Consider the following 17,681-nt stretch of genomic DNA (forward strand, 5'->3'; position numbering starts at 1 on the left):
ACTGATCGCATCCAAACTTTTCCTCACTAGCTGCCTGGGACTGCTCCCACGAGCCCCAGCTCCAACCTCCTGTCGCCAAATTCCTGCTCTCGCCTGCAGGCTGGGTTCAGGCTGGACTCTGGGAACATTTATGCAAATGAGGCCAGACCGTTAAGATTAGCTGGGCCTCCACCTCCCTGGACTTTCCTGACTGCCTGCTTTGGGACTTGTGCCCATCCATCCCCTTCTATAAAACTGGTGCCGGTATCTCTCACCAGAAGTACAGCTGAGATTGGGAGTTGGTTGTGCGCAAATATTAGATATGAAGTGCATTTTTTTTGCCTACCTTTTAATGCTTCATTTCCATTAGTACTACAGATCTAGTAAACAATGTGATGCCTGTTATAATTAATTTTCCTGTGCTGTCTGCACTCCAAAGATAAAACTCAGTGCCCATTAATTCCTTGGAGACTTCTACCATTGACCTACAGAGAACATAATACTATAGCCCCTTATATTCTTCAGATTTTAAAAAAAAGTAATTTTAGTCCTAATACACTCAGATTGCAAATTTTGTAAAAGTAACATTTGTTTTTTGATTAACTTCTCAGCCTTCACTAGAGAATGTTAGCTGCTCTAAGTCTATTGGGGATTCAAAGATGAACTTTGGGAAAATGCAAGATTTTGCTGTGGCAAATGCAGGAAGATTTAAAACCTGTCCTACAAAAGCTAATCAGCCAGGTCCAATATTGAATGGCTCTACAAAAAATGTGAGTAATATCTGTGAGGTTTGAGCCAAGCTAAGCGATCAAATGTTTTTCTCTCTCTTCTGTGCCTGGCAGCACATGAGGAAGCACAATTCTTCCGCTGCTTTTTATCCAACAGACCATGTGCTGGATTGTTGCCATTACAAAAAAGGGCAGGACTGGGTACTAAATATTCCTGGATACAAGGTGTTCAGGAAAGATAGGGAAGAAAAGAAAGGAAGAGAAGTAGCAGTCTTGGTTAAGGAGAATATTACAGTGCTGGAGAGAGAGGATGTCCTAGAGAGGTCACAGAATCTATTTAGTTAGAGCTAAGAAACAATAGAGGTACCATTTCATTGCTAGGTGTATTCTGTAGGTCACCGACTAGCTGGAAAGATATAGAGAAACACATTTGCAAGGAAGTTACAGAGCGGTGCAAGAATTATAGGGTAGTTATAATGAGGGATTTTATCCCAGTTCACATTAGGATAATTAAAGTCCCCCATTATATCAGTGGGGTGAGAATGGATCTGGCCCAGATAAATTGGAATCAAAGATTGACGGGCAAAATTGTAACTGAACAATGGTCTGCCTTTAAAGAGGAGATAGCTTGGGTACAGTCAAGGTACATTCCCACGAGGGGGAAAGGTAGGACAAACAAATCCAGAGCTCCCTGGATGGTGAAAGAGATAGAGAGTGAGATGAAGCAGAAAAATGATGCATAAGACAGATGCCACGTAGATAATACAATTGAGAACTGGGCTGAATATAGAAGGTTCAGAGGGGAAGTGAAAAAACAAATAAGAGAAGCAAAGACGGCATATGAGGAGAGAATGACAGCTAATGTAAAAGGGAATCCAAAAGACTTTTATCGGCATATACATAGTTAAATGGTGGTACAAGGAGGAGTGGGGCTAATTAGAGACCTAAAAGGGGAATTATGCATGGAGGCAGGGGGTGTGGCTGCGTTACAATCTTGCATCTGTCTTTACAAAGGACGATGAAGTCATAGTGAATGAGGAGGTAGTTGAGACACTGAATGGGCTAAAGATTGATAGAGGAGGTATTAGATAGGCTCACTGTGCTTAGTTGATCTGGTCACCAGGGCCAGATGAGATGCAACCAGGAATTTTGAGGGGCGTAAGGGTGGAGATTGCAGTGGGCACTCACTGTCTATAATCTTCCAATCCTCCTTCAATACCGGGGTGGTGCCAGAGGACTGGAGAATTGTACAGGTTACACCCATGTTCAAAAAAGGGTGTAAGGATAAGCACAACAAATACAGACCAGTCAATTTAACCTCGGTAGTAGAAAAACTTATAGAAACAATACTTCAGGACAAAATTAACAGTCACATGGACAAACGTGGATTAATTAAGGAAAGCTAGCACAGATTTATTAAAGGCAAATTGTGTTTAACTAACTTGCTTGAGTTTTTTGATGAAATGGAGAAGGTTGATGAGGGCAATGCGATTGATGTAGTGTACGTGGACTTCCAAAAGGCATTTGCTGAAGTGTCATATTACAGGCTTGTCAGCATAGTTAGAGCCTATGGAATAAACAGGACAGTAGCAGCATGGATACAGAATTGGCTCAGTGACAGGAAACAGTAGTTGTGGACTGGAGAAAGATATGTGGTGGGTTTCACCAGGGGTCGGTGTTGGGATCCCTGCTTTTCCTGGTCTATAAAAATGACCTAGACTTGGTTATACAGGGCACAATTTCAAAATTTACGGATGATACAAAACTTGGAAGTAGTGTGAACTGTGAGAAAAGTAATAAACTTCAAGTGGACATAGGATGGTGGAATGGGCGGGCAAGTGGCAGATGAAATTTAATGCAGAGAAGTATGAAATGATTCATTTTGGTAGGAAGAATGAGGAAAGGCAATATAAAGGGTACAGATCTAAAGGGGGTGCAGGAGCAGAGAGGCGGTGGCGTACTGGTAATGTCACTGGACGAGTAATCCAGAGCACAGGCTAATGCTTTGGGGACACTACAGCAGATGGTGAAATTTGAATTCAATTCATAAATCTGCAATTAAAAAAGCTAGTCTAATGGTGACCATGAAACCATTGTCGATTGTTGTAAAAACCCTTCTGGTTCATTAATGTCCTTTTAAGGAAGGAAACCTGCTGTCCTTACCTGGTCTGGCCTACATGTGACTCCAGACCCACAACAATGTGGTTGACTCTTAACTGCCCTCTGAAATGGCGTAGCAAGCCACTCAGTTCAAGGGCAATTAGGAATGGGTAATAAATGCTGGCCTCGCCAGCCATGTTCACATCCCACAAAAAACCAAATAAAAACAAAATGCATTGGGGTTTGTAAGTACAAATCATTGAAGGTGGCAGGGCAGGCTAAGAAAACATACTGGATCCTGGGCTTTATAAATAGGGCAGAAAGTGGAAAAACAAGGAAGTTGTGATAAACCTGTATAGAACATTGATTTGGTCTCAGCTGGAGTATTGTGTCCAGTTCTGGGCCTTTGACCAACGGGAACAGTTTCTCCCTATCTCCTTTTAAGTTTCTCTTCTCTACATAACTGGTTCTAGGGATGAGAAACTTCATTCTTGTGATTCTTTTCTGCACCCTCTCTAAAGCCTTCACAACTTTGTGAGTGAAAAATCTTAACCTAACCCTGCACAAACAAGTTTAACGGGCCACGCTCCTTCAAATTTTGTAGTGTTAAGTAAAAAAATAATGAGTAGATAGAAATAATGCAATAAACAATAACTTTAAAAATATGACTTAAGTATGTTGGTATAGACATAAATAGGTGGATGTTGGGAATCTGAAATAAAAACAGAAAATACTGGTAAAGGAAACAGGGTGACCATTGGCAGACAGGGCAGGAAGCAGCAGGTGAATGTAAAAAAGGGATCATTGGTAGAACTTTGATTTTTCTACTAGCTATTTAGACACCAGTGATGTGGCCAAAGATATGATACAGAGGAGGACGATAACCATGAATGACTACAAGGCACTAGGTTTGTTACCCTGGCAGAAATAGTACAGGTAGTATAAATAGGTGAGTGGTAATTGTGTGGGATTCTATAGTCAGGGGGTAGATAGTTGCCTTTGTAGACTTGTTGCAGATCGCCAAAGAATATGTTACTTTCCATGTACCGGGGTTTGGGACATGGCAGAGCAAATGCTAAAGGTTCTGGAATGGGAGTATGAGCAGCTTGAAGTCGTGGTTTGTGTGGAAACCAATGATCTAGATTGGAGTCAGTTCCAGGTTGTACAAAGGGATCTCGAGGAGCTAATTTCTAGACTAAGAAGCAGAACCTTGAGGGTAGTAATCTCTGGATTACTGCCAGTGCCATGTGCTGGACCAGACAGGGATAGAACAAATAGGATTGTCAAGGTGTCACTGAAAGGATGGTTTTAGAAGGGAGGGTTTTAGATTTTTACTAGATACTGGAGCCACTTTGGGGGCCAAAGATGATGATGCAGATGGGATAGTCTTCACCTAAATTAGAGAGACACCCATATCCTTGTGGAAAGGATAAATAGGCCAGTAGGGAAAGATTTAAAGCAGATATAGGCATTGAAGTGGAAGATCAGCCATGATCATATTGAATGGCGGGGCAGGCTCAATGAGCTGAATGGCCTACTCCTGCTCCTATGTTCCTATATAGAGGGGAAAATCCACACAACAACAACAACTACTTGCATTTATATAATGCCTTTAATGTAGCAAAACTTCCTAAGGTGCTTCACAGGAGCAATTATCAAACAAAATTTAACATCAAGCCACATGAGCACACACATTCAGCCTAAGGGGTATAATGTAGTACCAAAGACAGCTGTAATTACAATCTGAGCATGACTGGGAGTTGAGCATTCCAGGGCTTTGGAAAGGCCAAGGAAATTGGGAAAGAAGGGGGAGTAGCAATATTGATAAAAATACACAGTTACTACAGTAAGAATGAAAAGATTTCAGCAAGAGTGATTGGGCAGTAGAAACACGATGGGTAGATTTAAGGATACAAGAACCTGTTAGGAGTTGTCTACAGACCTCTTGATTGTAATGATTTTGTGAGATCAAGACGTCATCTAGCTAAAACAATCGTTTAAAATATAAGGTAGATACAGAGAAAACACTTTAGTGGGGAATCCAGAAGAAGGGGACATCATCATAAAATTAGAGATAAGCTATTTAGGAGTGAAATCAAGAAGCAGTTAGTCACATAAAGGGTAGTGAAAATCTGATATTGACAGATTTTTATTAGGTAAGTGTATAAAGGGATAGGGATCAAAAGCAGATAAATGGAGTTGAGGTACAGTTCAGTCACGATGTAAATGAATGGCAGAACAGGATCAAGGGGCTGAATGGCCTACTACTGTTCCTATGTTAACGGAAATATAGCTGGCCGCATTAAATGAAAGATATCCATTTAGGGACCGCTCCACTTTATGTTAAGCAGTTAGAATGAAGATCTGTGTGGGAAGGCTGTGTTTGAAATAGTGTCCTGTGATGTAAGAATCTGTCTCCTTTCCAGTCTGGACTGCTAGTTTACTAATGGAGTAAAAACTGGTGAAGAAATAATAGGAGGAATACTGAATTGTGTTTGAGAAGCAAACTAAATCTTTATCAGCTACCTTATGGATGGAAATTAACAGTTTACTCTTTAGAACTATATAAGCATAGACGATATTTTATATTCAGAATAACTATGACTGATGAAGTAAGTGATTCATATTTCATACATTTGTAGATTGGTGAGTAGAGCTGCCCTGATTGGTAGTAGAAATTATGTATACAATTGCAATTATTATGGATTATAAATAACTCAACTTTTTCTCATTATAAAATTACAATCAGTGATAACACGAGAAACAAAAACTGGAATATAATTTCTTATGACATTACCTTTTTATCCCAGAATGCAAATGTAGATCTGGAGAATGCCACCATTCAGAAACAACGCAATGAGTTACAGCTACTTGTTGCAGAACTAAAAGATCGGGACAAGGAGTTAAATGAAATGGTGGCCGCGCACCAAAAGCAGCTTCTGGCCTGGGAGGAGGATCGTCTGCGCATACTCAGCCTAGAAGAGAGATGTGCTAAAGTGGAACGTTAGTATTGTTTTGAAAAGATTATAACACATCCAGGTGGCTTAGTCACAAAAGCTAAATGTCAACAGTTTATCATCTCTGTCCAGGAATGTGATAGTGCCTTGGAGCAGCCTATAAGTCTTCAGGATAAATTAGTAGAATTCTTTTCTTGAAATTTTTTTTTGCCTGTGGGCATGTTGTAAGTCACACTTTTTCATAAACAATGGCAGGATTCATTACACAGCAACAACTTTTGTTTATATAACGCTTTAAAACATCCTAAGGCACTCCACAAGAGCAGTATCAAACAGAATTTGAATCTGAGCCTCAAAAAAAGGTATTAGGACAACTTGATCAAAGAGGCCAGTTTTTAAGCAGTGTCTTAAAGGAGGAAAGAGGGGTAGAGGACAGAGGTTTAGGAAGGAAATTCCAGAGCTTAGGCAGCTGAAGGCACCTAATGGGTGAACGGGACTTGGTACAAGACAGGATACAGGCACCATAGTTTTGGATGAGCTTAAGTTTATGTAGGGTTTAAGATGGGAGTCCAGCCAGGAGAACATTGGAACACTCAAGTCTAGAGGGAACAAACACATGGATAAGGCTTGCTTGTGTCTAATTTATTTTGATTAATCGCAGATTGGCAGGCCATTTCTCAGGCAAGGCGCAGTAACACAGTTTGTTACCAACCTAGCATAGGTCGCTGCTTTTAAGAGAAAATGGAGTGAAGATGCATAGTGTACTCATTATAAATTTATTCTTTCTGAAACGCATCCGGATAAAATCAATTTTTGTTGGATTAATAGGAAAACATTCTTTACAGAGCAGGAATGTGCAAAGGGAGAATGGATGAATGCATAATCCAGTTTTTAAAAAGTTGCTATATAAACAGTAACATTGTGTTTTAATAGATGAACTGCGAAACAGGAATGAGATCATTAGATCATTAAGTGCACAACAAAAGGTTTTGGAATCTCAGCAAGCTGATTGTCTAAAAACACTCTCCAGTACCCAGCAAAGGCTGAAGGAAATGTCTGAAAAAGCAGCAGAGGCTGCTAGCAACTGTGAAGAGTTAGAGGTAGCACTGCCAATAATAAAACCATAGTTCGTATTAACATTTCTGCTTCATAAATGTCCATTTAAATTGTATTGATGAATTCTGCTTGCCTCAACCAGGACAGGAACAAAAGCCTGAATTCCTCGATGTTGGAACTTTCTGCCCAGGTGGGACAGTTACAGGCACGTGAACAGGAGCTCACTACAATGCTGGAATTAAAGGTATTAAAATTATGGTGCAAAAGATGAGTAAATGCTTACTGAATACTAGTAAATATTCTCTAAACAATAAGTGGATCTTTAATCTCATTTCTGAAGTGTCTTGATATGTTTTTTATGTTAAATGCACACAGTTATTATCCACCCAGATGTGGCTTGTGACTCTGGCCCTAGCGTGTTTATGCTAAATCTAAATTGCATTCCTGTGTTAGAGGATATAAAAGTCAGCATGTTGCCTTATATCAAAATTTAGGTTTTGATTTCTGCAAATCACTTTGTACGTTGCAGTAACAATGGGTTTGTTACTTTTTGTCTAGGACAAAGATATGGTTGAAGCTACCAATCATATCATGGATCTTACCGCTAGGTTTAAAACCTTAGAGGGTGCACTAAGAGAAGCCAGGCTAAATGAAACAAACACAAGAAAAGAGGTGCATGACTGCAAACAACATTCAAAGAAACTAAGACATGAAATTTGCAAGCTTAAAGGTAGGTTGTGGTTACCATTGTTGAAATATTAAGTGTTTAAATATTTGTTGTGGCGGATAACAATTTGGTTTTTACAGATACTTAAATATACATTATGTGATCACAAGTCAGTCAGCAAAGCAGTAATGATGCCGAGTGATTACTTATTTGTCAGTCATTGCCCAGCATTTAATAGACCTACATGGTTGTGCCATTGAAAACATTGGGGAAAATCTTTGTATTCCTGTGGGAAAATTGGATGGCCTGGGTTTAGCAGAACACTCTGTAATTTTTTCGACAAACTGAAACCAAAACCTCCAGTGGCATGTCCTTGGTTGAACAAAAACTGCATGTTTGTTCTCAGTTACAGGACTGTGCTTGTTTAACATAGCTTTGACTCCCCAGAACTTGGAAATCTTGAATTTCAATTTCAAATCAGGGACTGTCTCAAAAAAAACAAACACAAAACCCTATTGCATTACAACTTCAATACCTCAGTCCTTCTAAAGTACTTCACAGTCAATAAAGTATCATCACTGTTATTTTATAAGCAAATGTGGCAGCTAATTTGCAGTTGGAAGTCAGATGCAACCCTGGTTTAATGCCTCAAACAAAATATGACACATCTGACAGTACAACACTCCCTCAGTGCTGACATTGAAGCACTTGGGTCCTGGAGTGTGGTTGGCACCCAAAAGACTTTTGGCTCTGAGGCAAGAACACTACGATTAAGCTACAGTAACACCTAAATTAAAAAAGCAACTTTATTTTCTCAAAAGGTCGCAGTAATGTTTCAGTACCAAAAGCCTGTTTAAATTTTTTCTCATTGAGCAAATGGGCAGGTAACAGTGCATTTTCCAATATTTCTCATGAAGCAGTCTGTTATGGACAGGTGGTAAGTGGCTTCCACTTTTCACCTCCCACTGACTACAGTCGTGTTTTGTTAAAAATGGTGCATTTGTCATTGAGTGTTTTTAGGGTCAAATAAACAGGCAAATGACAGGTTTTCTCTAGGTTTAATAAAAGGAAGATAACCAATTTTAAACAATTCCCGAAATGGTCGCCTACTCATGCATTCACATACATGTGCACACACTCACAAGAATCGTTAGATAGAGTGAAAAGGGTAGGATGCAATTAAAGTCCAAGATGATGTAAGAGTTTGCGGTTTACAAAATACTGTTGAGTCTTCACGGGAGGAAAGTCATTTTTTAAAGGTGCAGGCCTGGATGTTTGCAATCTTGAACTTGCTGAGGTGTTGTAGAGTTCTAGTCATTAAACTCAGCCCAAAGCTGGTGGTGTGAATTTGCTTAATCTTCATAGATGGAGAGTCTCAGATATAATTTCTCTGCTGTAGTGGTTCAGTTATTGTTTAGCTGGATCTCTCTCATATCCTCTGGCTAGAAACCAGCTTTCTGTGGTCTTGGCTTGATCTCCCCTCTTTCTCCAGAGGATTACCTTTTTTAAGGTAAAAATACATCACATTTGGGCTTCTGTTAAGTAATACATGGCTCTCTCCCCTAGTGTGACCAGACAATGGACCAGGATATGGAAACCATAGCTATCTATTGATGTCTGAATGGGGACCATTCTGTTATAATGGTGCTATTGCACAACCAATTCATTTTGGTGTGGGCTGTGAGTCCGTGTGACTCCAGAACCTTTTGTTAGTTCATTCATGTAGATAGGAGTTATCAATATGCAGTGGTGCTCATTTTAATTTCCATGGGCTCCCCCCAGAGCTATTTTAGACAAGGTTAATGTGTTTCATCCTCAACAGACAGACGTGTGACCGCTACTCCCATTTTGTCTGTGATACAAGTGTCCATGTTCTTATGGTTCATTTCAACAGTTGACTTATTTTCATAATTCCTCCAATTCATTGATTATTTCATCACGGCTCCGTCATGACAAGTCACTTGTAGGTATGCTGGAGTGGCATGGGTGGATTTACATTCCAATATCCCTTTCCCTAATTCCAGGTTTCAGGAGATTTCTCTGATGGATCAAGATTTGACTAATATTTTATTTGGTGTGGGATGTTCTGTGCTTTATGGAATTCTCCCATTTGACAACTTTGGGTATTTGCAAATGTAATATTTGTGGATGTTAGAAAATATGATTTGTATATCTGTAATAAAGTTTCTTGAGTTTTGATCATTGTTTACATTGTGACCATAAAGTCTCCCAATTTATTCCTCATTGGGTAAATCATTATTTTTCTTTCTAAGTTTTATTTTTCTCTTCCTCCGCCTCCAATGAATGTTTTGGCTCATTGGGAAGTGGCCATTCTTCATGAGTGATCCTAGATTGCTAATGCTTATCTATGTGTTGGGGGGCATCGCAGCTGAGCCTTGCTCAATATCCACACAAATACTTAACAGCAGGGGTCTTTAGATAGTGAGGATGTGTGGATGGTTGATTTGGAAATGAGTGAAGGACAGTGAGAGAAGTAAAGGGGGGAAAGAGAGATCAGAGAGAGGTGGGGGGGCGGTGGGTGGTGGTGGGAAGAGGAACCAAGTGAGTTGGAAAAGGGAAAGAGATCATGTGACTGCTTGTTTGACCTGAGTAAAGTACGAAATTATAAGACCCCAGCCAAATTGTTGGATAACTACTGATACAACCAATGACGATCCAATGCACAAGTGCAGAAGTCTATCCTAAACTATCAAACATAACTTTATTTCAATCATGCTGTTGGTGCGATGAGATCAACCTCCCTCTGGGTCAGGCAGAGGGGGAGAGGATAACCTTATTGAATGGGAGGCGAGAAGAAAGAGGCAGAGATGCATGTAGACTGAAAATAAAAGATTTGGAGAGGAGTAAAGAGTGAAAACTGGTAATTTTAAAAATTCTTTCATGGGATGTGTCACTGGCAAGGCCAGAATTTATTGCCCATCCCTAATTGCCCTCGAGAAGGTGGTGGTGAGCTGCCGCCATGAACCACTGCAGTCCATCTGGTGTGGGTACACTCAGTGCAGTTAGGAAAGGAGTTCCAGGTTTTTTACCCAGTGACAGTGAGGGAACGGCGATATTGTTCCAAGTCAGGATGGTGTGTGGCTTGGAGGGGAACTGGCAAATAGTGACGTTCCCATGTGTCTGCTGCCCTGGTCCTTCTAGATGGTATTATTGTTAGAGAGAAAGAAAAACTTGCATTTATAGAGCTCCTTTCATGAGCTCAGGGCATCCCAAAGAGTTTTAAAACTGGTGAAATACTTTTGAGGTGTAAACACTATGGCAATGTTGGAAATGCGGCAGAAACAGATAACCTTTCCTTTTTTTTAAGTGATGTCGATTCAGGGATAAATATTGTCCAGGACATAAGGGAGAACTCTGTTCTTTGAAATAGTGTCCTGGGATCTTTAAAATCCATCAAAAAATGGCACATCTGATAGTGACACTTCAGTGCAGTATTGCACTATGTGCTCAAATCTCTGGAGTGGAACTTGAACTTGCAACTTTCTGACAAGGAAGCAAGAGCGCTACTAACTGAGCCATAGTGAACACTGTAGATTGGGTTCTTGTGGTTTTAGGACTTGAGGTGGGAAAAACAGACATACACCCTGTATAATGTGGGGTAAAGAGAGAGCAGCTTAAGATCTGTTGATGGGACGGCTAAAAATGGAAGAGAGCATATTCTCTGAGGTTTAATGGAGTATAAAATTAGGAGGCTCACTGAAATTTCAAAGACTATTCAGTACTTACAATTCAAGGTAGAAATTAAAAAGTGTGCTTTTTTAAAAGGCTGCATTTGATAACGCAACCACTAGGCGGCGCTGCAATGGCACATGCACAAATGCAGCCTGTGCCAGTAAAACGTCGCAGTCTGCCACGTCAGGCAGCTGCCAGGATTAAAGATGTTGCTGCTCAAATAATCACAAGATGGCAACCTAAACACATGGCAGCATACAATGGCCGGAGAGGGGAGGGGGTGGGCCGGGCGGGGTGGGTGAGCCAGCGGTCGGGGGTGTGGCGAGCAGGCGGGGGGCAGTGGCGAGCGGGCGGGGGTCGGGAGCGGGTGGCGGGGGGTGGGGGGGGAAGGAGAAGAGCGCACCTGCCACCAGCAAGGTCTTCGGCAGTGCTCTCCCCGCTCCCCCCACCCCCACTCTCTCCCCGCTCCCCAGATCCCCCAACCCCTGCTGTCTTCGGCCCGGATCCCCCACCATCTGCCCGTGTTACGCGATGACGTCTTCTGCGCATGCGCCAACCCCATCTGCCCGCGTTACGCGATTACGTCAACTGCGCATGTGCCAACCAGTCCTGGCACTGCGGAACGCAGCGCATGCGCAGAGGGTAGGAACCAATTTGCACATGTGCGCATATTGGCGCAGTCGGATGACATCAGCTTTTGGCTGCGTTGTCAATAATCACTATTTTTAAAACAAATTTATAGTCATTGGCATTTCCTCAGAGCCTCCCAGTGGTCACAGAAAACACTGCAGCTTAAAATTAGCATTTGATTTTATTATATGGCAGCACAGGCAAAGATAGTTTTAGAGAACTAAATTGGTTTAAGTTACATTTTATCTTTGATTCTAATCACTCTTCCCATCTCTATTTTATATCAACCCTTTAGTTGGGTACAGTTCGCACAAGCTTTACTGTAGTTTATCTAATGGAATAAACATTAAAAATTTGATAAATGTATGGGCAAATATTGATGTCACAACAGTCTTCAAAGTACATGATTAATAATTGAATAGTAAATCCACTTTTCTGGAATTGTGGAAGTTATCCATTCATAATTGATACACTGCTGAAGTCTGAACATCACAAGTAAACAAAGAATATTTGGTATTAGAATAGAGCTGATGCTATTTACCAGGTTGCCTGTAGGGTAGGTACTGTTAGGGATCAAATTGGAATAGTATCTCCCAATCTTTTCATTGCATTAGGAATATAAATATACATGTATATTCTAAATGCAGCGTCCAGCATCCCATATATAATACCTATGGCTGCATTTGTAATTCAGGAACTTACTTCATTGTGTTTTCTATCCTTAAAGCAGATATTTGTTGTTTGAAACAATTTCACATAGTAGTGGTGTCCAAACTACTACTTGCAGCATGACAGTATCACAGAACAACGATGGATGTTGACGTAATGACGCAAGGCTAGTGGGCTGTTTGCTGTTAATTTTCTCCAGAGTATGACAGCAGTTAGGATTTAAATGTTTAACCCAGTTGAAATGTGCTTTTGGAGGCCATGTTGTTCCAATATACTGCTCTTAACAGACGCCTCAATGGCTTGGGTAAACGTATTGCTGTGCATACTATTGGCTCATACAGAGGAGGAAGGTTCTAGTTTTGATCCTTGGTTTGAATTAGCTGATTTCAACTCGGGTGATAGAATTATTATCCAGGTTAAAAAAAAAAATGAAAATTAGGCCTGGTTCCTGCACCTGATTTCTTGGTTAACAGTAGTTTTGGGCTCAGTTGTGAAGCCCTCCAGTCAAATATAGCATCAGTATTCATTGAGTTATACTTCATTTGTGAAAACAACCTGGGTGAAGTATAGGGCAGCTTCTGGTGTTTGTGAAACTGTAACGTCATTGTACAGTAATGTCAGGAGAGGAAGGACAAAATGGGAGAAATTGGAAATGGTTTATTTTTTAAAAAGAACATGCCCTCAGGCCAAGGGTCCTAATTGTGGTTAAACACAAAGATGCTCAATATTCAACGGTAATTGGCAATCTCTTGAGGGGGTTGAAAAGGTTGTAAATATATTTATCTCTGATCTTGCCCTGGAATGAGAATCCCAATATAATAAAAGTTGAATCATGTTATAAACATGACCCTGGAAGATTCTTTACCACTTTGAAGTTGTAAAACAAAATTCTGTCCATTATCCAAGGAGAAGAATCATGTTTTCTAGTAACTTTAGCGGTGAGAGGTCATTAAAGTCCATTAACTGAGACTGTCCCCCTTTTCTGTTATTTAGATGAACTAGATGAAAAGACAGTGGAAAACAATGAACAAAGGGAAGAAATTATTCGCCTTAAACAAGAAAGGCAGTATCTAGGAAATGAGCTCACATTAGCAGGTAAGTTAAGAACTCTCAAGAAATACTGAGGGTGTTGTATGAACCAGCAAGAATTCCAGGTCAGCCTCTGGTCTGTACTAAGTTAGTTGATCCTAGCTGGGGTGGCAGTGCTCCTGTACTTCGTTTCTTATCCAGTGATAAAGAACTACACTATGATTCCACCACTCCCTTTCAAAACTAGCACAAATTACATAAGCACATAATTACATAAGGAATTGGGGGTCTCTTGTCCATGGAACTGTGCTCCACTGGGCCAAATTTTATCAGCCCTCTAGGATGGGCAGGGAGGTTGAGGGGCCCATTAATTTGCAAGGGACAGCACTGGGATGGAGTGCCCATGCCATTCAATGTAGCCTGGGACTGGGAAGGCTGAGGATGACCTTCCCTCCCAGAGGCAATTGAGGCCCTCAATTGGCCAATTAATGGTCACTAGAGGGCCTCATGCTGCCACTGGAATTTTACAAAAGGCTGCCTCTGTGCCAGCAGCCCTCTCCTTGCCCTCAACAACCCACCCCCCCCCCTCCCCCACCCCTTCCCAGGGCCTGTCTGACTGGCCCAGGCGAGCCCGCCCCCCACTTACTTGCTTTTCGAGCTTCTAGCAGTGCTGCTGGTCCTGTCCCTCCTACAGCACCAGCAGTGATCACTGCTGGTGGTGCGGCTGGGACTGCTGAGGTGCTGGCCCTCTGATTGGCCAGCAGCTCTTGGAGGCGGGATCCCCATCCTTAATGATGTCGGGCAGTTAATTGCCTGTGCACTGTAAAATGCAGCAGTGGGCCCCAAAATGGCCTAGACAGGGTTCACATCGCTTTTCTGACTCGGCATGGCGACCCCTGCCAGCTGCATAAAATCCAGCCTACTGTGTGTCATTGCTTTCAGGATCAGAGGTTAAGGGATAAACATAAGACCCTCCAGTGTCCTTCTTGAGCAATTGTTTCCAAACTAGTTGCTTCCCTCCCAGTGAATGACCTTGAAGTTTTTTTCCATTTAATTTTGATAATCTTTGTAACATCATGAGATTTGTTCTTTATTTTGTTAACTGCTTCAAAAAAAGATGCTTCAAAAAAAAAGATACTGTGGTAAATAATCTTAAGTAAAGAGCAATATGATAGAACATGTCTTCTGAAGTGTTTAGGTGTACAGAAGTTTTTGTTTCCTGTTCCCTTTTTTTGCCCAGTTATAAGAATACTGCAACATAATGTTTATATAAAATCCAAAAAATATTTTTGGTGATTTTTGCAGAATAAGTCCTAGGTCCTTTATATACAAAATGCCAGGTTTGCGTTAGAGAATTTCAGTTTTGTGATTCCATTTCAGTTGAGCGGGAGAAGAGGAAAGATCAGATATTAGAGTTGGCAAGATCAAAACAGGAGCGGGCAGACACTGAACTGCATGGTCTTCGGCAGGTAAGACAGTTTGAAATCAGTTAATGTAATCATTAATTAATTTAGAAAGTTTCCAGGGCATGACAGAATCTGCCAACTGAAGCTGTGGCATGACCTTGTTTGTGCGCAAGTACTGTTATGTGGCACGCAGGCTATGGAATCAATCTCTAAAAGACCTGAAAACATAGGTGTCCTTAAAGTCTCCTTTAGGAAAGGAAACCTCTGCGTGTAGGACCACTAAAGGCTATACTTTTTTTTCCTGCCCTATAACCAGTCCTTAAGCTGAGGATAGTGCTTGCAGTAATAAATGGTAGATTATCAAGAACTAGGACCTGAAATTTTGAAAGATTAAGCAAACAACCTGTTACATTGCCCAAGTTGTTCAGAATCTTATATGTGAATATCGTGCAGGACAAATAAGTATGTGCTGACCTGCATCATAAAGAAATTGTTGTAGTCAGCTCCTGCAAAAATTTCAGTATGGATTTTTGGAGTTGGCAAGATGACATATGTGCCTGATATACCAATGTACTATGCTGCAAACTTAGGTTTGTGCCTGAGAATTGCTGCATTTTGAGTTCCTGATCGTAGTCATGTGACTGGCTATGGGATGAAGAGACCAAGTTGGAAGGAGGCAGTATTTACCTCTTTTAGGCCCAGCTCTTTTGTGCTGTTCGTTGCAGCCAGTTTCAGAGTGATTTGAATATAGACATTAGAGCAGATCATCGTTTTGATTTTACATTTTTGCAACTGATATTGGGCCAGAAATTGCTGGAAAGTTATGTCATTAGAATGATGCATTAAAAAATTTGCTCACCATTATTAATTTGTAAAAAAAAAAAGGCCATCAATTTGTGGAATAAAAGATGTAAGGCATGAGTTCCAATTCTCTGCAAAAGTCTGTTTTCGCTATGAGGCTTCTCATTGAGCTTAATGATGATCATGACATTGCAGGATTTACAACATTATTAGGAATTATTCCCACTGCAGCCATTTGGGCAGAAAATTATTATGGTAGAGGATGTATAAATTATGTGATTTAATGTCCTCACATGGTACTCAACCTTGGAGACCCATAAAGGGACGAATGAATCTGTAAACTCGCACTCCAGCAGTTAGTGAAGTGTTCTTCAAGGTTTTTAACTTTTTTTTCTGTCTTGGCAGTCTTTTTGTGCCAATTTTGCCAGTAGGCAATAGTTTTCAGGATGCAAAGCAGTTGTGCCACTTAGAAGAGGGTCTCTCATTCAAATGCAAATTAGATAGATTTCTTTCCGAAATTAACATTTTGGGATGCAGTAAATATGAGTAATTTGAGAAATGACATGTAAGTGTCGTGTGCTTGGGTGGAAAACGTTTGACCTATAATTCCCAAAGCTTTCCACCACTGGGGTTGTTCTCATGTTATTTCTGGGTCTGTTGTAGACTAATTTGATAGAGATTGATTGCTATGATTAGTCAGCAAGTCTATTGTCATTCTTTCAGGGCATTACCAGGATGGTAGAGGGTGTACTAGATGGACCTGGATCTCTTTTCTAGCAGTTGCTATGTTCCCATGAAAGCAGTGCACTGGCGTACCCACTGAGTATTTCACTGTTCCTGATCATGATGGATGGGGCTGCTGGTTTCAGAGTTGATGGATCAAGAATGTTTGTACATTTCATACATCTACTCTAGCATTTACTCATTAATGTTTTAAGGACCAATAAAACAATTCCCAAACACAAATTGATTACAATGTCCACTTCTTTTGCTTGTTTATTTTGTTTTTTATTCCTTTCTGCGTCTTTTCTTTCTATCTTAATCTCTTTTACCCTCTTATTCCTCCTCTGTCTCTATATTTTGTTTGACTGTAACTCGCCCTATTTCCTTCTCTATCTTTCATTCTTTTTCTTTCTTGCGGCGAGAAGGGAAAGCGAGCTTAATTGACCTGTAACTGAATCTCCTGGAAGGGGGGAGCCAACCTCACTGCCTTTTTGCCAAAGACCATCGCATAAGGACCTGGATTTAAACTCTGAATAAGTCTGGTACTTGGCACTGAATTTGATGTTTGTAAAAACAAACTACCCTGTCTAGGTCCTTCCATCATACTGAAGGCAGATTTCCTTCCTTTAGATGAGAGGAGACTCAGACTCAGACTTGCAACTGCTACTAGTAGGCCAGTTATGAGAACACACATTTATTCAGGTGTACTATGATTGTGATGTAGAGAGTTAAATAACTACTATTAAATTAATGATTCTATGGGTATGGTGTGTTTTGATGCTCTGATCAGGAGGATGGTGATAATGTAATTACACATTTTAGGATATGTTGTGCTGCTTGTGAGGAGATCCTGATACCTGCTAGTGATGGCTTAAACCAGTGCTTGTTATTTGTCAACCAACCAGTGGCAATATTCTTTTAGGAGGGAAGGGAGAGAGGTAAGCTGGATCTCTTGGAAGTTTAGGTGGTTCTGAGATGACAGGCTGGAAATTTTAAACCAAGTCGATCCTCTTTGGTGCCTGGGTAAACAGGCAGTTCTGCAGCTCTCCGGGGCACTGTTAATGGATTGACCAGCCAGTCAGGCTCATTAATTCAACCTGGAGGAGGGGACCAATTACTGCAAGCTGGGATTCTTCCAACTCTGTTCCAGAAAACCATGCAAGCCAGTGCAGTAACAGGTTGGTTGTACTATCTGTGCAAGATACAAGAAGCCTACCACTGCTTTGTTGTGCAGTTTAAGCTG

General features: G+C 40.9%; 1 protein-coding gene across 3 annotated transcripts in view; it reads left to right on the forward strand.

The window, feature by feature from the left end:
• Positions 1 to 17,681, forward strand: part of ccdc62 (coiled-coil domain containing 62) — a 53,114-nt gene that overhangs the window by 9,568 nt on the left and 25,865 nt on the right. For all 3 annotated transcript variants that reach the window (XM_068055057.1, XM_068055056.1, XM_068055058.1), the window contains exons 4-10: positions 591 to 749; positions 5,618 to 5,810; positions 6,698 to 6,864; positions 6,963 to 7,064; positions 7,379 to 7,550; positions 13,473 to 13,574; positions 14,889 to 14,977. In XM_068055057.1, coding sequence (XP_067911158.1) covers positions 591 to 749; positions 5,618 to 5,810; positions 6,698 to 6,864; positions 6,963 to 7,064; positions 7,379 to 7,550; positions 13,473 to 13,574; positions 14,889 to 14,977 — 984 coding nt within the window. The remainder of the gene's footprint in view (positions 1 to 590; positions 750 to 5,617; positions 5,811 to 6,697; positions 6,865 to 6,962; positions 7,065 to 7,378; positions 7,551 to 13,472; positions 13,575 to 14,888; positions 14,978 to 17,681) is intronic.

Source organism: Heterodontus francisci, chromosome 23 (genome assembly GCF_036365525.1).
Source record: "Heterodontus francisci isolate sHetFra1 chromosome 23, sHetFra1.hap1, whole genome shotgun sequence".
In the NCBI taxonomy this organism is placed as follows: Eukaryota; Metazoa; Chordata; class Chondrichthyes; order Heterodontiformes; family Heterodontidae; genus Heterodontus; species Heterodontus francisci.